The following is a 26,659-nucleotide window of genomic DNA, read 5'->3' as shown; positions in this document are numbered from 1 at the left end:
AGGCGGAGACACAAAAGGCCATGTCTTCAGAAATGTAAATTAGCTCTCAGACACAATAATTTATAACTTGGCATGTTTGGAAATGCAAACTCAAATGGGATATATGTAGTAAGTATATCTAACTGACTTTTATATTGGATAAAAGTAATCATCATTTTTTTACATCAAAATCATGTTTTAATTTTATCACTTCAATATGAAAAATCAAACTTTTCTCTGCAGCACACAGTCCAGCTTCCAAGAATGATGATTTAGCCATGATAGTTAATGGCCCTGCTGGGTCCAGATGGCCAGTGTTCCCTGCACTGTACATGCCTCCATTATATTTGTTAATAAGGAAGATTAATAACAATTATACTTTTAATGGTTGACTTTGCAGACAAGCCTAGAGATGATAAATTCTTGATGATGAGACATTTACAGAAATGTTACCCAAATTGTTTCATTTTATTTTAAATAAGTAGAAACCATTGCTTTTATTATAAATATGATCAGTTGCTGTATGATATTTTGTTTGTGTTCTGACAAATAAAGCTTTCCTGGAGATCAGAGAAGCAGAGCAGTCAGCCACCATTGACTTCTTACCTCTAAGAACTCTCAGACCGAATGGAGCATCCTATCTCTACGAATCCTCAGACTGAATGGGGAAGATCCTGTCTCTCAATCTTCAGACTGAATGGGGCTGAGATCCTGTCTCCACCTGCCTTATATTCCTACCTCTACCTCCCTAGTGCTAGGATTAAAGATGTGCACCACCATTGCCCAGCTCTGTTTCTCTTTTAGACTGGTTCAGTCTCGTGTAGCCCAATGTAGCCTTGAACTCCTGATTTTCCTGCTTCCTCCTCCCAAATGCTGGGATTAAAGGTGTGTGCCACTACTGCCTGGCCTGGCTAGCTCCGCCTTCTGATCTCCAGGCAACCTTTATTGTCAGAACATAAACAAAATCTCATACAACAGCCAGTAATAAATATAAATAATTGCTTCTCTTCTTGGCAAAAAGAATGAGGAATCCTGTCCCTAAGAGAAGATGATAGCCTCCTTTGGAAAACACAGGTAAAAACCAAGCCTCAACTCACACCCAGACAAGTAGCCAAAAACACCAGCATACAGCATTTGCAGCTGATAAGAATTCCTACTGAAAAACCAAAGAGAATTTTCTAGAAATTTAACAAGGTTTTTTTTTTTTTTTTTTTTTTTTTTTTAGTAACAAGGCAATTGACTCTTCAAACAATTTTGGCAATCGACTTGGGTAGATGGGGGTCTTGGTATGTCAAGAGGTGGCAGAGTCCGCCAGGAGAACTGTGCACGAGAAACATTAACAACAGAAGTGAAATGGCACTGAATTAGGACTCTAGAAAGATCAGCTGCCCTTACCACAGCCATCATCACAGTTAACAGCAGGCATCGGACACAGTCTCTTTTCATGTATCTACTCACTTAACCCTTGTTATAAGATGGGAACTATCATTATCATGACTCTCAACTGGAGGGTGAGGCCACAAAGAACTGAACGACAAGGTCTTTGATTACACAGCCATTCCGTGGTGTGTACGGGAACCATAAAGTCAGAGATTGTGCTCGGAGTCTCTTTGTATTTCCCCAAAGTCTGTGGTGCAACAGCATCACCTCAACTCACTCCACAGCTCACATCTCTTCCAACCTCCAACAAGACCTGCACCACAGCTTCGGGACCACTGACAACAGTGATGCGAGGTGACATGTAGCTCAAGATTGGAACCAAGTAGCCCAGACCTGCCAAGTCTGAACCACCAACATACCAGTGGTGATGACACACACTAGCCAAACAACTACCAACTTTCCAACATCGTCTCATTCACCCCTGTGGAGATCTTACACGTTTGGTATTAATATAGCTACTTCATGGGTAAGGAGACTAAAAATGAAAAATGTCACACTACATCGAAGAAGAACCGGGATCTTTTGTACCTGTCAAAACCTAAAGCCTACGTTCTCACTGCCTCCATCTGTGGCTCCAATGCAATCTTAAAATTTTCCAGAGATTTCACCCAAAGAGCATTGAGCTGAGAGAAAATAGTAGCTCTATATTTACTTCTTATATAGTAGCTCCTATAGAAACAAATGGAAAAGAACAATCCAAACCCAAACAGATCTTAATCTTCCAAGACAAAAAAAAAAAAAACATCCCAGGCTTGTGCTGGCCTAAAGAAAAATACAAACCAGTAAATTAAGGAGCTAGGGGAAATATTTGAAAACCTAAAAGAGGAGTGACTTGGTGGGGTGGGGTGTGTATAGAATCCAGACAGGGCAATGGGAGAGAAAGAACATAGAGGCAATGTACTCTTTGGAGACAGTGGATAAAAAGCTGGGGTCAGACAGATGGGAGGGAATCTACTGAAGATATTTCTCCCACTGTTCGTAAAAATCAACCTTGTGCTTAGTTTGGTGTTTTAGTATAATTTCCATCCTCACAGAGACTGACTACATATAGTTTTAGACTTCCTAATTTTTCAATCTGACTGTTCTACAAGCTTGATAAGAACTCCCAAGCTTATTACTCTAACACATGAAAATATGACATAAAAATATGCTTCCTGACCAACCCAATTTCCCCTTGGTCTAAAAAGGACTGAATCTCATTTTTCAAACTGTAATATCTCTCTGAGAAAGAGGAAGGCCAATTATGAAGTAATGATGCCTCAAAGATCCCTCTACTTTTCCACAGCCCATAGTCTAGAAAATAAGAACGAAATTGTAAGTTCTTCTAATAATACCAATTAGTGCTATTCAAATCTCAGGAGAAATTATCTCCATCATTAAAGACCTATTTTGGAGACAATGTTCACAGGTTTTTATCCACAATTGACATATGCTTGGGCCTTCTTATCCATCGAGACTACAATTGCGAATCTTTAAAAAGGCAAGATTACATACTTGTGTCCACACTCACTAACAGCCTAAAAAGAAACATCTTACTCAAAATGAGTAGACAGTGATGATGTATCGATTAATAATTGCTAGTGTATCTATAGAGAACATTCTTTAAAGGTTCTCAATCCTTCATTTTTAACCAGATAGGTATTCTCTGAAAATGAGCAACAGAAAGAAATGACTGAAAAAAATCCATTTACCCAAAGACCTGAGTTCAAAGAGAAACAGCCGATACAAGGAGAGTTCAAGCTCCAGCAATTGGCAAAGACAACGCACTTTGGAGATAAGGGGATTCTAATTTTTGCCCCAGTAGTAAATTAAAGAGAAAAATAAAGGCAAGATAAAAGGGACAGGTGAATATATACAGAACCCACAGAACATGAGAAGAAGAGAAAGGAATGCCATACTTTCTGCACTGTTACCACATAGTACCAGAGTTTGTCTTTCTTACTCTTCTTAATTAATGGTGAAGATATTCATACATGAGCGCTGCACCTACACCACACTCCCACCCTTCCCTTCCCATCTCCAGCTCCTCCCCTGCTGGCCCTCCCTACCAAACCCATTACCCATTCGGCATGTGTACCCGTTACTCATGTATACGCATGAGTCCGGGATGTCTTGACCCCTCGGACGCCGTTGCCTGTGCTTGCCTCACTGCTTCTGTACAAAACAGCATGGGGAACAGGATCCACCTGGAAGTGTTAGCTCACCCCATTCTCAACTCCTTTGATCCCGGGACAGTCCTCATCTGTGTAGTAAGAACATTGTCTTCCCTGTGAACCCTGCAGTGTGGTTCATAAACCAAGAGATAGCATGTAGGGAGCTTTTCTAAATGTCAAAATGTAAGACTGACTGCCTGAATTATTTTTGAAAATAGACTCCCTGATATTTTTAATCTGGATGTTTTATAAGCTCAGTAGGAGCCCCAAGGTTATTTTAAAGCATGGAAATATGACATAGAAAAACATGCTCTGCTAACTGGTGTTATTAAAACTTACAGTATATACCAACCAATAAGACCACAATCCACAATTTCAGCTGCTTATCCTCAGCAAAGGTCTGAAATATTAAACGGACAATTCCAGAAACGGTTCCTATGTTTTAAAACACATGCTGATCTGAGCATGATGAAATCTTGAGCCATTCCGCTCCATCTCAGCTCTGACATGAATCATCCCTGGCAACACGTAATGGCCGTCTCATCCATCAGATCCGATGTGCTACTGCAGAGCTTGGGTTCAAGTGACCCTTATTTTACTAAATGACCCAGAACACGGTGGTGCAAAGGAGGACCATGAAGAAAAACACAGACGGACAAACAAACTCCGGCACTATTGTGGCAGCGCAGCCAAAGTATGATAAAAGCATTAAATGAGATTTTTTTTTTAAGTCACTTGATAACTAGTGAAACATGACATAAACATTAGGGCTTGTCCCAAGTAACAACAAGAGCGTTTTGAAAATGGAATAGCTTACAAATGCTTTCCAAAAGAAAATCCGAAGTGATATGTGGGATTATTAGTACTAAGATTTCCATCAGGGGTATTGGAAAACAATGTACCCTACATAGGGAAGGGGGGACAACCATATAAGAAGTCAAAGATCCTTTTCAGAAAGCACAATGGAACACTAACTACAGTGCATAATTTCAATGCATGACTGTAACTGACTGAGGATCTGAAACCCCTTTTAAACGTTGACTACATTTCTTAATAGATGCATCATGGGCCAATTCTTCTCCTCGTAGGTCATGGCCCCAGACAGACAGCAGGAATGATAACCCCTACTTCACCAGGCTGTGACAGGGATGAAGGGGATGTAGATGCAGTGTTCTGCACAACTTCCACAACACGGTAAACGCTCCGTAAGTAATGGGATGTAGGATGGCAACATCAGTGTGAAGACCCAGAATCAGAGTTCAAGTTTGGGTCACCCGGGAGCATGTGACCTTAAACAAGTTACTTAGCTTTCCTGAGCTTGGCTTTTCATCTATAAAATAGGAAAGATAATTTCATTTCAGAAAAGAATTAAGTAACATTGTGCAGGTGGAAGTCCTTAGAACAATGACTGGCTTCCTTTAGTCCTCAGTTAATGTTGATTTTTGTTTCTTCCCAATGTTGTCTGAATACATAAAAAGTTCCTAATTAGCTAGAATATTTATGTACCATTGGGGAGGCTAAAATTCAAGTTCCTTATAAGAATAAAATCCCCACATCTACTCTCGGAAGTAATGGTATAGAGTACGAGGACAGGTTTCAAATTAAAAGTCCCAGGGTGTGGCGAGGACAGCTTGGCTGGTAAAGACCTAAGCTCCATCTCACAACCCACATTGAAAAAAAAAGAATCAGGAGGTATGCTGGCACAGGCTTGCAGTCCCTGAGCAATCAGAGACAGGAGTGTCCCTGGGCTCACCAGCCAGCCTGAAAATCTTGTTAAGTGAGCCCCAGGTCCCAAACAAAGCAGGCAACATCTGAGGAATAACACAGGCCTCAGTTTCCACACGCACATCCACACAAGTGCCTGTGCACCAGGGCGCGCGCGCACACACGCACACACACACACACACACACACACACACACACACACACACACACACACATCCAAACACACACTGGCCCACACAGCCACCTCAACATGTGCCTGCACAGGCACACACACACAGACACCAACAATCGAACAGTCTCAAGAAATGTTCAACTTGTTGCCAACAAAACAGCAGCACACAATAACAGAAATGCAAAAACACAAAAAAAAAACAATTTTTAATTCCAGTGTCCTTAAGAGGAAATTTTTTCATAATTTGATCAATGTTCAATATTACCAAAAACAAATGTTTCTCTCAAATCATACCAATATGGTTATGCCATCTGAAAATTTCAACTCTCAAATATAAATGAACTGGATGTTTCTTATTTCTGTGTCATTTAAAGAACACTTGTTTATGTGCACTAACATCCCTTCCTTTAACCTTGGGCTGTTTTCACACTGGCGCTCTGCAGACAGTTTTAAGGATAACCACCAGATGGCTCATCCTGTAAAGGATCGAAGTTCTGCCTTCTCGGGACCAGAAAAGGATGCTCACAAATCTCCTTTTAGGATAAGATGACTATAAAGATAGTCAGATCTGTCATTTTTAAAAAGACTTGAACACATTCTAATTTTGAAATCCTACATTTTGGTAACATCACAAACCCCAAATTTTAATTGTCATAAAAAAATTAACGTACTTTCCCAACAAATAAAATTCTTTTTGCTGATTAATCCTTTCAACATTGCATGTGGTTATAAATTTTTTCTTTCTTGAAATTTTGTTTCAAGCTAGTTATCACTTTCCATTCTTATTTACTCTCAATTTCAGCCAAAGGTCTGCAAAGTCTATAGCTATTTGAATAATATGGTAATTGTCCTTTAATTAGAAATGCTTGTCCTACAGTAATCTATTTACATCGGTATTGGACAGCCGCCAACCTGCAGCTTAATACCATGGTTGTAACTCAATTGTTGGACTGCATGCTGATTTCAAATATAGTTTTACAAAATGGAAACAGTAGGGGGCGTGCAGAGCTCGAGATGTCTGTTATACTGTATAAGGAGGCCATAGTCTACTCTTTCAAACCTGTACTCTTACCTGTTTTAATGCTCAGAGGTGAATTCCTTTTTAAATATGTTCATTGTTTATAATACAGATATTATGTTCTTGCAAATACTCTACCTTTATCTGCCATGATTATAATGCTCTGTGGTCTGTGGTGTTCACCTTACTCTAGACATCTCTCTCTCTCTCTCTCTCTCTCTCTCTCTCTCTCTCTCTCTCTCTCTCTCTCTCGTGTGTGCGTGCGTGCGTGTGTGTGTGTGTGTGTGTGTGTGTGTGTGTGTGTGTGTGTGTGTGTGTGTGTGTCTTTAGAGGGAATTTTTAACTAACTATGAGTCTAGAAACTGTGTGCATTGTATTTTACATATTGATTCCCAAAAAGTATACTTAACTGTGAAAATGCTATGTAAATGGAAAGCATTATGCAAATGATCATTGTAAACATTGTTTTAGCATTTAAAATTTTATCAAAGAACACTAATTCTCATTACAAACATAAATACTGTTCTATCTTTAAATATTCAGTAGATAAAAAATGGATGATTATATTAGGCATGCAAAAATTTTACAATGATTTCCTTTATGTGAGATATTTTTCAACAAAGTATCTTCCCAAATGCTTTAGTGCCTGTGCATGATATCCAAAACCTGTACTTCTTGTGCATGATAGTTTCTGTGTATCACATTCAAACCCATCTTGCCTGTGCCTCACATCCAAACCCACAGTTTCTGTGCCTCATATCCAAACCCAAAGAACTGTTCAAATGTTTCCTTTAGGAAATTCAGAAGTAGAATGATTTTTGGCAAGGTGAAGATAAAATGTATCAATACTTCCATGCGGCTTTGCCTTTGCAAAGCTTGAGAGTGAATTACAATGTGTGAACAAACGTTCAACGAGGGCACCTGTTCATTGACTCTGGAATGTGACGGTCCGTGATGGATGAGAATCTTCACAATCTCCACGTCTCCTTTCCAGGCAGCCAGATGAATGGGAAAGTAACCTTTGTTGTCGGCCACGTTTGTGGATGCCTCATACTGAAGTAGCTTGAGAACTATGTCCCTGAGGGAAAAAGTAAACAAAAAGAAAAAAGAAAACAACAGAAAAGAAAGAAAACAGGCTGAACAACACAGATTTTATTAGATTACTGTGAATGCTTACTATAGGCTAGGGGGAATTTATAACAGTCACTCATTCAAGACACTACAATTTAAGATGGGGGTTAAAAGTTTCATAGTTGACATACTATTTTAGTTAGAAAATACTCAAAGGCTCTCCCAAATCACACATATACATCATACAAACACACACACAGACATACACACACCCACTCATCATACACACACATCATATACACACAAGTACACACACACAGATCATACACGCACATACACACACATGAGTATGCATATAGGCAGAGCATTGACTAAGCAATAAAATTACATAATAGAATGCATTTGGACAATATATATCTTATTTTGTTAAATGAATGAGTTAAGTCAATAAAGTGTTCCATCATCACTTTTTTGAGAATGAACTGTCTTTCCAGATAATCCATACCTAAGAACTAGCCTGAATCAAAAGCTGAGGCCATAAGCAAACGCCCTATTACCAAAAACTAATGTTATCTTGTACCGGGATAAATGTAGGGGGTTTAAATGTCTCCCCCACCCCCGAGAGAACTGGAATGAATGACTTAAGATGTATATAAGAGAGAAATTTAGGTCTGTGGCTAAGGGAGCTAACAACCTAAGTATAGTACTAGATCACGGTTAAAAAACAAACTTGGGTAACTTCAGCCACAGACTGTGATGGAATGTCTGATCCATCCTGCTTTCTTCTTTCTCCTTCAAGCCCAGGAAGTGGCCCCAAGAACGAAAGTCACTTAAGAGAGACATTCCATCGATGGCGAAGTCTCAGGACAACTCATATGCTACCCATAGGTTTCTATATTTAAAACCCACCAGACTTCCAGAGTAAAAACCTTCATTGAAATAATCCCAGGAAGAATGGATTGATAATTATTAGCATATATTATACTGAACTTTGTACGTAACGACCCCCAAATGTAATTCTAAACCAAAGTTGCCTTTCATTTGGCTGCATTTAGACACAAATTCTGTAATTCATTAAGTGAAACTGCAGACACATGTGCAAAGGCAGGGGAAAATACTTACGTTATACAATCACAAATTAAAGTTGATCCTTAGGTTTGAAAAATCCCCCAATTCTTATTTCTAGAATAATCTCAATTTAAGTTTTCATGAGGTTAAGCTAAGAGTAATAAATGAGAAAAATAAGTGGCCATTTAAAAAGAAGTGAGGCTAGACTCCCAATAGCTCACAAGAAATGGATGTAACACAAAATGACAATAAATGGTAAATCACACAGTTAAAAGTGCAGCCTAAACATCAGCTGCAGAATGTATAAAATTGTGATGAAAAGAAAGAGAATATATTATAGAAATACTTATGCATTCTAAAGAATCTTAGTCTTCTAATGATAAGATTTCTGAGAAGCTAAGATATAAATTATATCTCTTTTAAGAGTTGATTGTATTTTATGTGATTGTATTTTATGTGTATGTATATGTGTGTCCGTATGTACGGAAGTATAAATGGGTGACAGTAGAGACCACAATAAGTCAGAGCTCCTTGAGCTGGAGTTACAGGCAGTTATCAGCCACCCAATGGGGGTGCTGGGAACAGGTCCTCTGGAAGCGCTCTTAACTGCTGAGCCATCTTTCCAGGCCCATACATGATTTCCCAACATGTCCTTTAAAATTACAACTTAACAAAATCTGAATTTAGAAGGCTGGGATTTGTGACTCAGGTATGAGCACTACCCAACTTTTCATTTTAGCATCATTTTCTTTTCCTTCCTGGAAAAGACACTAGAACAACAAAGCAGTATTTACTGCTGAAGCCAGGTAAGACTACTAAATGGGATTACAGAGGTCACGTGATAACTAGTAACTCACTGTGTAAGCATGAGCATTTGTATCAAATAAGAACATAAACAAGAAGTAGAAGTAGAACTCAACATTTACCCAGTTCACATCATTCTATCTTTGCCACATGAGCGCTGTTCTAGAGTCTTCAATTCTGAGATAAGAACATGATGAGTGAGGAATGAGGATCCCATCAAGAGTTATGAATTAAGAAAAACCTACTAAGAATCTGGCTTGAAGTCCCAAATCTCCACTAGTTAATAATTTAGCTACCTGAAGCAAATCAAGCATTTTCCTTGTCTCTTTCACTGTTAATATGGAATTTAGATATTATACTGGCTATCAGGTTGTGATGTGAATCCAGTGAAAAAGTTACAGCTGTGGATTCTACATAATCTGAACTATTCTCAGGGAGGGCTGTTGTACTGCTGAACAATTTCAGTGATTTAAAAAAAAAATAGAAACGAGTTAGCATTTAAAAAGTAAAATAAAACCAAAGGAGGCAGGTCAAACTAAATACCAAATTCTAAGTAGAATTTTTCCTAGAATAAAATTGATTGCTCCAAATTCATAGTAAAGCCTTTAATTTTATTTCTTAATATCTATGCAAATAAAAACAATCTTAAAATCTTCATAAAAATTTTTCCTTAGTTTTGTATATAGTTTGGTTTTATGTCCACGAGTTTATGCATTAAATTTATTTCCCATTACAAGATACCCAATCTAAATATAGTATCTAGAAACAGGCGCTAGGGGACATGAATAGATGTAAATAAGGTAATTGTGGTAGAGCCTCCTATGGATATCACTGGTTTTATAAGAAAGACAAGAAGAAACATAGACATGCATGTCCACTGGTCATGCAGTAACTTGAGTCACCTTGGGACTCTACCATCACGAATGACATCACTAGATTTGGGTCTTTAACTCTACCTGAAATTAAATTTCAGGCACTTTTCTATAGCTCCTAAATTAAAAGTGTAGTAGAATACCTACTCGGTATTCTCACTTTGATTTAGTTGAATCATATCTCACTTAGAAATACCAACAAATGTAGACGCTGACGGTGCTTTACTACTTGGAATAAAATATACTGTTTTATTACTGACATCTGTAGAGTAACAAACAGCAAAATGATTCCTGTATTTTTCTTTTCTTTATAAAGTTACCCAGCCTTGCATATCTCATCGTAGTAGTATAACACAGGCTAAAATAGGTAGATAAAAAAAGGAAACATTGATGCGCTCAAAGCATCTCCTTCTTTTTACTCTTACCCAAAATTCAGAATTTATGCTTTGACTCGAATTTTCTTGGTATTTCTTAATAATATAGGTGTAAGCATTCATTGTTTACCAAGAAAATTTATGATACATTGAAAATGCTTATTTTTAAACAGTGGCTTATTCTAAACATTTGTACTGTATACATAATAGTATTTCCATTAGTACCTAAATCAGAAAGGGATAATCTATATGTTTATAAGTTACAAGATGATAATTAAATACTATCTTTTTCAATTTATTACATTCGTTTATTTGACTGAGGAGACACACATGTCATAGAGGTCAGAGGGCATCTTGCCAAAGCAGGTTGCCTCTTCCACCTTGTGGGTACTAGGGATTGAACCCAGGTCATCAAGCTTTAAGGCAAAACCTTTACCAATGGAGCCATCCTGCTGTTTCAGTTGCTGTCTCCATTTTTAACTGTGTTTATTAAATTTCTTTGTTTTTCTGCAGTATCAAGGGATTGGATCCAGGGCCTTGAATGTGTAAGTAAATGCCTGAGCTAACATGCCTGACATGTTTTACTTTATTCTGAGAAAAGGTCCTGCCAAGCTTAAGGATACTCTTCAGTTTGTAGTACTCTGGCCTCAACCTCCCAAGTACCTGGGAGTAATATATGCTGCTCAATAAATGTGTATATCTTTAAATTTAAATTTTCTTTTAAGCTTTTATTTAATTGAGTTGTGTAACCTTATTCGGATATATTAACTAGTGAACCAACTGAGTTTAGATTCAGTTTGAAAACACACTTATTAAATATAAAGTTAGACTTCTAATCAAATAAGTAAACACAATAAGGAACTAATAAACTTCCATTAATCCTTCCTATGCTGTATCTAAATGTATCATACCTAATGTTAATTAAATAGCCTTTTCATAAGGCTTATAAAGAGCAAATTAAATTTTGAGTATGTTCTATAATATCTAAACTTGAAGAACAACAAAAATACTAACTCAGTATTATTACTTTTTAATCTTCATTTAGGTTGTATCTAATACCTTATTCAAAGTTGCCAACAAGTAAGGATACTGACTGTGCTTCATTCCTTGAATTAAATATTAAGTTACATTGATGACATCAATAGATTAGCAAGTAGCAAAGCAACCCTTGCATTTTACAAATAAAGTAACAATGTTTCTTATAGCCAGCATCCGGGAACTGGCTGTGGTCCAGGGTTAATGGTGTGACTCAGCGACAAGGTACACACTTAGCATGTACTAAACCTGAATTCAATGCTTGCCCCAACACACACACACACACACACACACACACACACACACACACACACACCAAAAAACATGTTCTGAAATCCTAATATAAATGTGCTGGATGATGTCTCAGAAAAAGTAATTTTATTGCCCAAGGCAAAATAACATATCAAATTAAATCAAAAAGTAATCCAATTTAAATAATTTCATTCTTTTTTGGCTTTAAGGTAATATATGTAAATTCAGATAAAAATACAAAATTGTAAGTACTAACTTTTCTACTTTCATTTGCATTCATGTTCTGGTAAATATAAAAACATTTCTGATTAATATTAAAGATCTTGGGAAAAGTTCAGAATAAATTCTAAGCAAAATCAAAGTAATTGGTAGGACAGTCTTGGCTTTTTTTCTTTTTTCTTAACAAGAGCCCATGGAACCAGATTACAACCACCAGTGTTTATTTTGTCCTACTGCTTGTCAGTAAATCCCAAAATAACAGCTTCATCAGCTACAAAATTAACTAACCACTGAAACTCTCAAATTCTATATGGCTAGAGCCCAGACTCTCCCGAGGCTATCCACTTCTCTTTAAAGCAAATGAAGTCTCAAGTGTGTCCGGCGTGCCCAGAAGACTTGGGGACATACGCTTCACTCTCACTGAAGTTTCTCTATAGACTGAATTCACACTTCTAATTTCAAGATTGTGAAAAGAAAAGCAATAAAATCAAAGATGCTTCTAGTTATTCCAACAACTTCAGGTATCTGATTATAAAATTCAAGAGTACTCCTTTCATTTAAAAAAAAAAAAACTAAGAAAAAAGCAAAAATCAAAACTACAAACAGCTTACTCTCTGGATTCTAGCTCCAATTTAACATGGAATTTAGATTACAGATACTGGTCTATAAACTATTAAATCCTAAAAGAGATAGACGAATAAAAAATATTTTAACTCCACACATACCATACTATATACCATACATATCTCCAAGGAATAAAGACAATTTGTTGACACTTTTATTTAGTATCCAAGAAGTATCGCAACACGTCCAACAGAGTTTGAGAAATAAGACTGAAGAAAAATAAGAAGCAATTTTCCTAATTACAGAAGGGGAATAAAATAAAAATATAAGTACTTGAGGTTAACAAAAATCTTGAGAAAGATAAAACTATTTTTTTGAAAAATAGCTAGGCATGCAATCCCAGCCCTTTCAAGATGGAGACAGGAGGAGAATGAGTCTCTCAAAGTCAGCTTGGAAGAACTGCCCCTCCCAAAAGAAAAAAAATGAACAACAGAAAAGAAAGGAGGGAGGGAGGGAGGGAGGAGGGAGGAAAGAAGAGAAGAAGGGAGGGAGGGAAGGAAGAGAGGGAGGGAGGGAGGGAGGGAGGGAGGGAGGGAGGAAAGAAGAGAGGAAGAGAGAGAGGAAGGGAGGGAGGGAAGGAGGGAGGGAGGAGAGAGGGAGGGAAGGAGGGAGAGAGGAAGGGAGGGAGAGAGGGAGGGAGAGAGGGAGGTCCCTATCAAGGGAGCTGCACCTGTAGCTTGGCAGGAGAGGGCTTGCCTAGCATGTATGAGGTCTGGATTCCCACCCCAGGCCTTAATTAACTAATTAATTACAAAATGAAATAAGACAACAGTACAGAGGAGGAAAGGGAAATCAAACAGGAAAGAGGAATGGAGGAGAGAAAACAAAGGGGTAGGGGAGTATGGGAAGAAAGAGGGGAGGTGGGGGGGGCGGTGAGGAGAGAAGGCCAGGCATGGATTCTATTCTCTTCTATTCAGAAGAGAATTAAGGGATCGTGTTTGTAGTGTGAATTGTTTATAATCGCTCCTAGTAGATTTTGTTCTATTGGCCATGATTTTCCTGTCATTTGAAGGTAATAACTTTCCATTTTGTAATTGCAAATGACCCAGGATACCACCAATAGAGTACAGCCTCTATTGTGTCCAGCCTGGCTGACTGGAGACAAACTGCTCTGTAAGAAACAATGCATCCCGGGGAGAAAAATACTTCTCTATTTGTGGATTAACCAGTGTTGATACACAAGGGCCCCAAGAAAAAGGACCAAAGAGAAGGAAATGGACTCAATTTGCAATGTGAAGGCTTAGGGCTGGTCACATGTTGGGACGGCTGGGGGGGGGGGGGGGGACACGACTATATTGAAAGCCAAAGAATAAAATACAGAACCCTGCCACATTCTTCCCAGCTCTGTAAGCCCATGAACTTCAGCCTAGAAGTCACATTTATAGAAACAATCCAGGAATCACAACAGCAACAAGAATGGACTATGCTTGTATGTCATCTGCTCAGGTTTACTAGAGAAAAATACAACCTGAGAAAGTGTTAAGGGCCTATGCTCAGCGACAAGGGCAAAGAAAAGAAGAGGCATTCCTTCATACCTTCCCTGATATTTGTCTCTCCTTAAAATCTCTCTTTTTACTTAAGACAGTATTATTTAGGGTTCCATGGGAACATACTAACTGATGGTATGGGAAGATATCTCAGAAATACGTAATGTGACATAGAAAAAGCCAGAAAGAGGTGAAACACAGGGGAGGTAACATGGAGAACTGAAAAAAAGCACAGACTGTAACCAGAATGCTGAGATTCTCGGTACACACCCGCCTCCCTAGAGAAGTGGCCACTGCATCGTTTATCCAGAATGGCCTGCTTTGTCCTCTAGCCAGTAAGAGGAGTTGGGTGGGATAAGTGGTGTCTAACTGTAACAGTTTATAGGTAATTTAAACACACAAGACTCAAGAAATATCCATTATAATCCAAATTTCAGAACTATTGCATCATAATACAGAACCAAGAAAAAACAATACCGGATGTAGATATCAAAAATGGAACAGAGAGAAACAATGAAAAATATCTAGCCGACGTATTTGAAACACACTGAACTGAGGCCTAAAAATGTTATAGTTAACACAGCTTAAAGGTAAACAATGGGCACGTTACACACTTCTCCTGGGCTTTTTCCAAAGCATATGCAATAAATAAGACAACACGGAGAAAAATTCCACCAGGAAGTATTTGAGAGATAATGAGCTCATCAGATAAAATCAAAGATATGCAAGTAGACTATCTGCACTGAACAGAACGCTTAAAAATGCCTCGCTGAACCCTACTCTCTTTTTGCCAATCTTAATGGTTACTGTTCAATTCCTTTAAATTATCTTCATTTTATATATTGATAATAGGAACAAAGAGTTATTGCTTCCAGGCCATCATGTGTAAATCAATAATATTTGCTAAATAAACTTGCTGAAAATTGAGAGAGGCTACAAGTCCTTACTTGCTTTCAGACATCTGAGAAGTGTTTCTAGTGGCATTGTAAGAAAACAAGAAATGAGTGTAACTCAGAGTCAGGCCCAAGACACTGGATACATTGGGCCTCACAGAGCTTCCCTTCATCAGAAACCTGAACTCTAAATTGAGTGAAAAAGAAACATCATTATTTGTGACTTAACCTGATTTAACTTGTCTTGGAATCTGATCATGCAGATACAATAAGAATAAACAATAATTTCACCTTTAAAGGAGATGTGTGAGCAGAGCATGATGACTCACACCTGACATCTGCTTTTCAGAGGCGCGGGAAGGGAGTCATGAGATTGAGGCAAGGTGGAAAGATATAGGCAAGAGCTTCCAGTCAAAAAGAAAATAGTGACAGACAGACAAACATGCAAACATATTTTCCATTCTATAGAAAAGCAATTTAATAATAAAAAACCCTGTCAAAACACTCGAAGCTAGATGGGATATGAAGACACAATATAAAAAAGAAGAGAGAAAAATAAATGTGGTTTTGCAATCTGATACTAAGAATCAAAATAGCAAAACATTGCATTTATAATATTCTATGCAATTCAAATTATTCTTTAAATGCACTGATAATGTTAGAGTGACATAATAAGTTTTAAGAGAAAAACTGTTATGGTAATAAATAACGACAAATTGTAAATTTTTTGAGTTAGAGTTTTATGGTCACCAGGCAGAAGATCGAGTATAAATAAGGCCTGTGTGCTTCAAATTTAAATAAATATTAGGTGGAAGGAGATACACATATTTTTTTTTTGGTTGGTTTTGTTTTGTTGCTATAGGTTCTCATGTAGCTCAGGCTGCCCTTGAACTCACAATGTAGCCAAGGATGACCTTGGACTCCTGATCCTCCAGCCTGTGCTTCCCAAGTGCTGGGATACAGGCATGACTTAATTAGCACACCCCATCCAAAACACTTTGAAAAGAGCCAAATCTGGGAAAACTAACTCGCATCATTCCTGCAAAAGAAAAACCAAAAGGAAAAGGAGACACAGAAAAAAGACATTCTTCTTCTGGTAGCAAAAGACAGGACCTCTGTGTCATCAAGAAAATGCATCACACTTTTTCACCAAGCCATTAGGTGACCTAGATAAAACACCAGCTATAAAGTACTGGTTGAAGTTATATGTTCTCTCAGGCCCTGTAGCATAAACTAGCATATTAATTAAAACATTAATTCCACAAAAATCAAACAGTTTAGAGCAGAGAAAACTGATTGCAGATGACAGAGAAAATATCACATAAGTGCCCGTGGCTCATGGAGTCAGGACTCTAGCGAGAATCTACTCCTATGGTGTCAAGAGAAGGTAAGCAGTGATTTTTATCCCATTCTTTCCCTAAAACTACACAGGATTAACATGGTCCTGTCACTGCTTGTTTCCAACATTCATGCATGATACATTTTACTGCTTGTCAGACCACTTCTTTGAACTAACATTCTAAATACATTCATACCCAATGATATTCGTACCAAGCTTAATTTGTCAGTGTTACCCTCCCTAAATCGCCTAAGACCAGAAGAAAGGCATCAACAGACAGAACTAATGTCATCACATGGAACGAAACACATAAAACTTCCAGCCCAGACAGGTGGCACTTACTTATGTCCGTTTAAGGCCGCGTGGTGTAAAGCAGTGTACCCCGAACTGTCCGTGCAGTTCACATTGGGACCTCGCCAGATACTGCAAACAAAATAGAAGCACAGAGTTAATAGTTAGTTACGCAGAGTCACGCTTCCGAGAGCGAGAGCCACACAGTCTCACAGCAGGGGGTGTGGAGCATATGAAAACTGCAATTTTGTGGGAAATGAATCCCATCTTTCATGCATACCCCCAGAGGGCAACTTCATTTCTTTGACGTAGAGAAATTCAACAGCGAGTGTAATCATCTTCAGAAATTATTGGCGAATGTATGTTCACTGCCATGCATTAAGTGTGGGTCCAATGTTTCCCTCTTACTCCCTATTGTTAATTATTAGCATTCAGATACTATATACTAAAGAGTAAAGATTTGTGACACTTGTCACTCCTCTTTTAACACGCTCACTCTGACATGGCAGAGATTTATGTGCATTATAACACATTTTCACACTATGGGAAGAACTTAAACTTTTCTTGTTGTCCTGTTGCTGCGGAGAAAATAGAACCTGTATTTCATAAACTGCAGATAAAAATGAAGATTTGGTCCACTGTAAACCACAGGAAGATCCTAACAATTATGTACTTATTATTGACTTTACTATACAGTATATTCTGGAGCTAACAGAATATGAAACTATAAAAGATCCATTCTATATTTGATCACTGCAATTAAAGAAATTATTTTTAGACTATGAAAAAAATAAAGCATTGGAAGATGCTTTTCTGAGATCAAGACAAAAAGGACTTTATCTGCTGTTCATGCGGATACAATAATTATAAAAGATGCTAACTAATGACAAATTCATATTCACAAAATATTTATAATGCATTAACTCTAGGCCTCACGTGTTAAGATAAGCATTGAGAACACAGAGTCATAAGCAATAGTCTGTTCTTATAAGAACATAGTCTGACTGGGTGTGGTGGCAGAGGCAGGCAGATCTCTGAGAGTTCCAGGCCAGCCAGGGCTACATCTAAGATCCTGTCTCAAAAAGGAAAAAAATATATATAATTTAATGTAGGTGATAGATATGAAGTAATAATGAAACAGTATGAGGGTAACTCAGACACCACAGAGCACACAGCGCCACCGCTGAGAAAATGACGGACAGCTATTTCCAATAAGAGATCACAGCAGGCTTGTGCAGTGGACAGGACAGTGAAAATGAGTAGAGTGTACTGATTCAAGAGTGAAGTAAAAGAAGAATAAGACGCAGGGACCAAGTGGCAGAAAGTGGGGGGAAAGAAAACAGTAGTCTAAGACAACGGAAGGGGACAGACAGCATAACTAAGATGAAACAGACGGGGAGAACATGGGGACAAGCTTGCTGGGAAGAGGGGAGAAGATGGGACAAGCTTGCTGAGAGGAGGGGATAGAGAACAGAACGAAACAATAACATGTTTGGAAGATGTGAATTTCAGCTCTCAACATATACACAAGGAAGAACCGCCCGAAGGCTAAAAATAATACAACCATTCAAAGCACAGTTCCCAAAGACACTACCTGAATCCAAAACCTGGTCCTGCCACCCGCAAGGGGCAGCTTCGAAAAAGACCACTAAATCCCTCTGAAAATGGAGATGACAATAATAACTCCATTTGACAGTCTCAGTGTGAGGATAAGATAAACCAATACTGATACAGCTCTTAGGAAGTCCGGGTATGTGTGCTGGTAGAGACCTCTAATCTCAACCGTCAGGAGACCAAGAGAGGACCATTACATGACCCCATTCAGTTACACAGTGAGTCCAGACCATGCCCGACTACAGTGTGGAATCTGGATTCAAATAAATAAATAAACAAATAAACAAAAACTTCAAAAATCGAAACATCACATGCAACAATACTAGAACAAAATACTAGTGTATAAGGAAATGCATAGATAAAATAAAAAACAAATAAAAAGCAATATTTGTGGACTAGAAAGATGACTCTGTGGCTAAGACCACTTGCTGCTCTTGCAGAGGACCTGAGATGGGTTCCCAGCACCATCATGGCATCTCATCGCCATCTGTATCTCCAACTCCAGGGAAGCTGTGGTCCTTGTTTGACTTTCACATAATAGATATGCATAAGTGCATGCACGCACACACACACACACATACACCACACACACACTCACACACACACACACACACACACACGCACACACACACACACACTCACACACACACACAAACACACACACACACACACTCACACACACACACACATACACCACACACACACACACAAACACACACACACACATACACCACACACACACACACACACAAACACACACACACACACACACACACACACACACACACACACACACACGAGAAAACAAACCTCAATGATCTTAATAGAGAACAAAAAGCTGTTCCAAATGAGAGCTCACAGCATGGCTAAACAAAAGACAGAAAGGGTCATCTCACAATGATTAGGGGCCCGATTTGACAAGAGGATAGAAAAATGTAAGTGTTCTTTTTACATATAACGACAGATCTTCAAAATATATTAAACAAAACCTGGCACAACCGCAAATAAAAAAAGCAGACCTATACACCTGTATCTAAAAAAAATTTTAAACCGGCTCTCAATTGAGAAAATAAAAAGAAAATCAGTAAGAGATTAAGTATTCTTAGCCAACTTTACCTAACTGAAATTTACGGAACATTCTACGCAATAATAACAGAATAATGAAAGTTTTTTGCAAGTAAACTCAGGATATCTATCAAAACACAGCAAACTGTGGACCATAAAACAGTCTCAGTACATGCAAAAGTATTCAGATCAAGATGCATTCTTTGACTCTAGTGAAATTAAATTAGAAATCACTAGCACAGAGGTATCTGGAAACCCCAGTGTTAGCAACTAAATAACATCTACATCAAGGAGATAATAAAAAGGAAATTAAGAAGTATTTTAAGCTTAAAGAAAACACAACATACAACAACTTTCCATATTAAAGTGTACCTAAAGGGAAATGTGTGCCACTAAAATGCCAGTTTAGATCAGAAGGAAAGCCTCAAACTGATTACCCCAGCTTCTACTTTTAGAAACAGAAAAATAGAGTTAGAGAGATAGTTCAGCCATTAAAGGTTCACATTCAATTTCTAAAGGACAAGAGTTCTATTCCCAGCACCCAGGTCATCTAAGCCTGTCTCTCCAGGTTCCCTTTTCTGTCCTCAAATGGTACCTGTATCACATATGGCATACACATGCATGCACCCACATGTGCATTTATGCATGCACATGTGCACACACACACACACACACACACACACACACACACACACACACACACCAGTAAAAACTTTTAAATCATATAACACATTAGCAAAAATATCCACTTAAAATAAGCATAAACCCTGAATACACATTCTCCAAAGGAAATATAAAAATAGACAAGAGGTATATGAAAAAAGCATATAATTTCATTAACCATCAGATTTTTACCAATAATCAATTTCACAAATCAAAAACAGTATGAAATATTAATGCCAGCATCAGGATGGTCATTCTCATTCTTTTCATAGCTATTCCTACAAAGTCAAAAAGTGCTTGTAACAGCTTTGGGAATAAGTGTCTGTATACTGCTAGCAATGATATAGTTTCTATGCAAACATTATAGAGTTTTTTTAATGAATTAAAAATAGAACTTCAAATGGCCCAGCCATCACATTTCTGAACATATATCGAAAGAAATAAAATTACCCTCATGGCAATAAAGATAACACTCCTGTGTCCTCTAGCAGCATTATCTATAAATAGCAGAGACAGACAAACCACCTAAATGCCTGTCAACCAACAAATGAATAAAGCAAGTGTAGCACAAGCATATGTAGGATAATGTCAAAGGAAGCAAGACCTGTCACTCGCTACAGTGTGGATGAGCACATAGAACATCCCCCTAAGTGAAACAGCAGACACAGGAAAAGAAGCACTGTAGTACATCAATGTCGATGGAAGCGCTGTTCACAATACCTATGTGTGCTGTGGGATAGTCTGTATGTCAAGTGTGTTGCTGATTGGTCAATAAATAAATCACTGATTGGCCAGTGGCCAGGCAGGAAGTATAGGTGGGACAAGGAGGAGAATAAAGCTGGGAAGTGGAAGGCTGAGTCAGAGAGACACTGCCAGCTGCCACGATGACAAACAGCATGTGAAGATGCTGGTAAGCCACGAGCCACATGGCAAGGTATAGATTTATAGAAATGGATTAATTTAAGCTGTAAGAACAGTTAGCAAGAAGCCTGCCATGGCCATACAGTTTGTAAGCAATATAAGTCTCTGTATTTAATTGGTTGGGTCTGAGCGGCTATGGGACTGGCAGGTGAGAGAGATTTGTCCTGACTGTGGGTCAGGCAGGAAAACTCTAGCTACATATGTGAGAACCAACCTAGGTGTCCAACAACCAAGGAATAAATAAAGAAATGTGGTCTAGATGCACAATGGAAGTTGTCCAGCCAGAAGGAGAATGGAATTGCATCACTTGTAGAAAGATGGATTCAACGCAAAGAATAATATCCAGCAAATTAAGCCAGTCACGGAACAAGCAGTGTCAAGTTTTCCCTAACTTGTGGTTTCTAGATTTTTACAAAGACACCTAAAATGATATGTGTGTATTTTATATCAATGCATATACACATATATATGTATTTACATAACACGAATGTTCAAATGAAACTAAACAAAAGGGACTAATGTATGTGGACAGAGAAGCATGGGGAGAGCATGCTCAACACATACACTTGCATGAAAAGGTTCTTATGTAACAGTACCATGCATCTTCAAAATATCAAGTATGATAAACAATGGAGGCAGAGTGGAAAAAAGTCATTTTATAGGCTGCTAATTGAATTCAGCAACATTCTTGAAAACTACCACAGCATAATCCAAATTTTTTTCAAGTATGAATATTATTTAACCCAACAACTCACCTTTGGGGAATTGGCATATATGAAATGGAAGTATTGATATAAAAACTCCAAAAAACATATGATTTATAATTTTAATAATAGAAAGAATATTATGAGCACTATCAAGAAGAGAAAAATAGGATTTATCAGCACTATGGAATTCATTCACTATGGATTCACTGGACTATAGAATGTTACATTACTACCACAGTAAATAACTATTATCTATTTGTATATACCTTGAAAGTTAACAAAACCATATTAAGTGAAAAAATGAACTACAAAATAATTATCTGGCTCAGAATTCCAATTGTTTTATATGCAATAACTCCTTCACATCCACGTAAGACAAATACTCTTATTATTCCCATTAGACAGGTGAGTGATGCTAGCATTGTTGTAGAAAAAATACAGGCAATCCCTTCTCTGCCTTTTGGTTACGGATCCTGTCCAGAAAAAAAAATGCATACAAAGATACATTCAATTCATTTAATGTTTGAATAATTTAAAATGTCATCTATTGAGGGGGTAAAGGTGAGGAGAAAAAGGCAGATTCATTAGCTACTTTTCTCACTGCTGTGACCAAATATCTAACATAAAAGAAATTAAAAGAGAAGAAGTTTCTCTTGGGAGACAGTTCAGGTTCAGCCCATCACGATGAGGAAGGCATGGCCACAGGAGCAGCCTGTGGCTGAGGCAGCAGGAATCTGCTCACATCTCAACAGATTAGAACACAGAGAAAAGGCAATGTCAGTATTCATCTGACTTTCTGCTTTTTCCATTTATAATCAGGCCAGGCCCCTACCACAAGGGATGCAGCCACCATATCAAGGTGAGTCTTCCTGCTTCTGTCAATCCTGTCTGAAAACACACTGATAGACACACCCAGGGGTCTGTCTGAGAGATGACTCTAAATCTAGTCAGATTGGCAACGAAGAATAACCACCGTGGTAGGTTTACTCCAGATTATGAGGAGTACTCACAACTTTCCAAGAAACTTGGGATTAATTCTGGAGTCAACTTGAAACTAAACATTTCTGGCATAACAAAATCAGCATCTCAAAGGGACAGCTCTTCTGACAGGTTTTGAAAGTGACCAGAAAGGGGATTGGGTTAACAGTTCATTTTAATAGGAAAGAAAAAAAGAAAGGAAGGAAAGGAGGAAGGAAGGGAGGGAGGGAGGGAGGGAGGGAGGGAGGGAGGGAGGGAGGGAAGAACAAAGAAACAAAGAAAGAAACTGAACTAATGGAAACATAACAGCAAACTAAGAAAGCCGAGGGAGGAAACGCAAATTCTTTGGTCTAAAAGAAACTCTATGAGACAAGGTAACATCTGGAAAAGAGTAAGCATGGTAAATGACCAGATTCCTACCATGAATGACACACATGTGGTGAGATACCTCCTCTAGCAGGAACTTCAAGGGCAGTGGTGTCTTTGGGGAATGCCTCATTTCAGAAAGAGCTGCCTAGAGCCCTGTGTCATTCAGAATGCTCTCACAAAGCACGGAAAACAAATTATAAGATGATATAAATAAACCAACATGTTTTTAATTTCCTGCATGTTATTAGATCTTCTAAGTATTTAGTGGGGAAAGACATGGCTATTTCTTACTAACACAAGATTGAGGTCCTATACATTTCATTTACCTCTTGTTATCTCCTTTCCATATTGTCAACAAAAAAAGCAATTGTAATAGAAACCTGAAAATGTTCTAATGAATGTCTCCTCTTCAAAGCAGAATGAATATAGGCACATATTTTTATAAACAAGGAAGTTCAGAATAGAAACTCAGCATATGTGCCAGTACGTTAAATTCAGCTGCACCTATTGACAGAGCCCGTGGGCACACATCCACATACCCACAGAACATCTCTACACATTTGAATGCCAAAAATAATCCAGGCCCGAAAAACCTCAAACTAAAACTTAAAAAAGAAAGCTTGATTTTTAAAAGCTCATGCCTTGAGTCAATTGCCCATTCATTCCAACTTTTTAAAGATACATTCCTCCTTTACTCAATCACAGCAAGTACCTTTAGCAGATGTGCTGAAAAGGTTTGAGAAGCTTATTGTATAGCTTTTTTTTTTTTTAAGAAAACTCAGATTCTTGGTCTTATTCTAATAGAGACTCAAATGCCATTTCAAAATATTTTAAATTCTTCCTGTCAGCATTCTTACCCAAAATGAATGCTTTCAATGAGAGTCAAAGTTTCCAAACACTCCATTTCCTTGGTTATTGTACATGTACTACCGTAACAAATTCCTGTGAAATAGGCCTTCTACTGAACTTTCAAATGGCCAGGATATTCATGAAACTATTTCATTCCCTTGGCTTTTACAAATCAAAGAAGATAATCCTCAACTCAAATGTAATCCTGAGTTTCTTGCGCCAATACATACATGTATAGCAAATAAGATTTAAGCAATAGCTACCCCACAAATTGGTCATTGTTAGAGTCTTCAAATTCTTAACAACATGAGAGTGTGGCAGCTTTTTCTGGAGCTTTAATGGAGCTGGGGAAATAGGCCACTGGTAGAGAGAGCTCTCGGACTAGTCACGTTCCAAGTGACGGATACCCTAATGTGGACAGAGATTACCATGTTAAATGGCCCAGGACAGTTCCATATTATTATTGAGGGACAGAGGGAAAGAAAAACCAAGGGTAACACGGACGTGATTGGTTTTCAGCATCCACTAGGAGGCACACTAGTGCTCTCTGGGACAGCATTTCCAGGCAGGATTAACTGACGGGAGTAAGATCCACTCTCAAAGTGGGCAGCCTAGAAGCAGAACTCTCAAGAAAAAGCAGCATGTGTGCACCTCTTTCGATTCTTCTTAAGCGGCTCTCTCTAATGCTACTGATGCTGCAACATCCTCCTCCATCAGACTGCATCTTCCTCAGCCTGCACTCCTCCTCCTCCTCCATCAGACTCTATCTTCCTCAACCTGCACTCCTCCTCCTCCTCCTCCATCAGACTCTATCGTCCTCAACCTGCACTCCTCCTCCTCCTCCATCAGACTCTATCTTCCTCAACCTGCACTCCTCCTCCTCCTCCTCCATCAGACTGTATCTTCCTCTGCCTGCACTCCTCCTCCTCGTCCTCCATCAGACTGTATCTTCCTCAGCCTGCACTCCTCCTCCTCCTCCTCCATCAGACTGTATCTTCCTCAGCCTGCACTCCTCCTCCTCCTCCTCCATCAGACTCTATCTTCCTCAACCTGCACTCCTCCTCCTCCATCAGACTCTATCTTCCTCAGCCTGCACTCCTCCTCCTCCATCAGACTCTATCTTCCTCAGCCTGCACTCCTCCTCCTCCTCCTCCTCCATCAGACTCTATCTTCCTCAGCCTGCACTCCTCCTCCTCCTCCTCCTCCATCAGACTGTATCTTCCTCAGCCTGCACTCCCCCTCCTCCTCCATCAGACTCTATCTTCCTCAGCCTGCACTCCTCCTCCTCCTCCTCCATCAGACTGTATCTTCCTCAGCCTGCACTCCCCCTCCTCCTCCATCAGACTCTATCTTCCTCAGCCTGCACTCCTCCTCCTCCTCCTCCATCAGACTCTATCTTCCTCAGCCTGCACTCCCCCTCCTCCTCCATCAGACTCTATCTTCCTCAGCCTGCACTCCTCCTCCTCCTCCTCCATCAGACTGTATCTTCCTCAGCCTGCACTCCTCCTCCTCCTCCTCCATCAGACTCTATCTTCCTCAGCCTGCACTCCTCCTCCTCCTCCTCCATCAGACTCTATCTTCCTCAGCCTGCACTCCTCCCCCTCCTCCTCCATCAGACTCTATCTTCCTCAGCCTGCACTCCTCCTCCTCCATCAGACTCTATCTTCCTCAGCCTGCACTCCTCCTCCTCCTCCTCCATCAGACTCTATCTTCCTCAGCCTGCACTCCTCCTCCTCCTCCTCCTCCATCAGACTCTATCTTCCTCAGCCTGCACTCCTCCTCCTCCTCCTCCATCAGACTGTATCTTCCTCAGCCTGCACTCCCCCTCCTCCTCCATCAGACTCCAGCTTCCTCAGCCTTCTGATATGGTCTCGTACCAACAGCTCTCTAACTTCCAGACTTTCAGGATTAAACTGGGACTGTGAGCCATTCACTTCTTGGACTGAAAAGCTCTCAAATTCTCTGCTTCTCCAGTCTGCAGAAAGCCACTTTTGAACAATCCAGTCCTTATGGTGTAAGACAATCTAATAAAATCCCCTTTACGATATATATTATACATATATATTTGATACATACATTCATTTTATAGGCTCTCTTCTTCTATAATTATTATTATAATTATTACCACTATTATTTTCTGTTCTTCTTCTCCTTCATTTTTTTTTTCAGACCAGGTCTCACTATGTTATGGTGGTATTTTATTTGTACTGAAATGTGATTTTAATTGTATGTTAATAAATAAAGTTGCCCAGGGTTCAGAGCCTTTAGAGCCATAGCAAGAGCATGGCGGTGGTGGCGCACGCCTTTAATCCCAGCACTTGGTAGACAGAGCTAGGTAGATCTCTGTGTGTTCAAGGATACAGCCACCATTGGAGACACATGCCTTTAATCTCAATACCATAGAGGACCTGGAGGGCTGTACATACAGGCAGTGACAAGGCAGTCACGTGTTTGGGTTTACAACCAATGAGAAGGCAGAACAGCTAGACTATATAAAGACATACACACAGGAAGTAGGTCCTTTTCGGAGAGCTCTCTTGGCTGAAGCAGGAAGGGTAAGGCTCTTAGCTCTGACCTCTTGGCTTTCTTCTCTGAATCGGCTCTGTGTTTCTTATTTAATAAGACGGTTGGTTACATCTACACTATGTAGCTCTGGCTGTCCTGGAACTCACTATGT

At 39.0% G+C, this 26,659-nt stretch overlaps 1 protein-coding gene across 14 annotated transcripts in view; it reads right to left on the bottom strand.

Moving 5' to 3' along the window:
* The window catches only part of Anks1b (ankyrin repeat and sterile alpha motif domain containing 1B), a 1,024,799-nt gene that overhangs the window by 849,960 nt on the left and 148,180 nt on the right, over positions 1 to 26,659 (bottom strand). For all 14 annotated transcript variants that reach the window (XM_052753096.1, XM_052753098.1, XM_052753099.1 and 11 more), the window contains exons 2-3: positions 16,868 to 16,948; positions 7,409 to 7,565 (exon numbers count right to left, since the gene is read on the bottom strand). In XM_052753096.1, the coding sequence (XP_052609056.1) occupies positions 7,409 to 7,565; positions 16,868 to 16,948 (238 nt within the window). The remainder of the gene's footprint in view (positions 1 to 7,408; positions 7,566 to 16,867; positions 16,949 to 26,659) is intronic.

Source organism: Peromyscus californicus, unplaced genomic scaffold, assembly GCF_007827085.1.
Source record: "Peromyscus californicus insignis strain IS unplaced genomic scaffold, ASM782708v3 Scaffold_24__1_contigs__length_46423439, whole genome shotgun sequence".
NCBI classification, from domain to species: Eukaryota; Metazoa; Chordata; class Mammalia; order Rodentia; family Cricetidae; genus Peromyscus; species Peromyscus californicus.
This window is presented reverse-complemented; position numbering and strand designations above follow the sequence as displayed.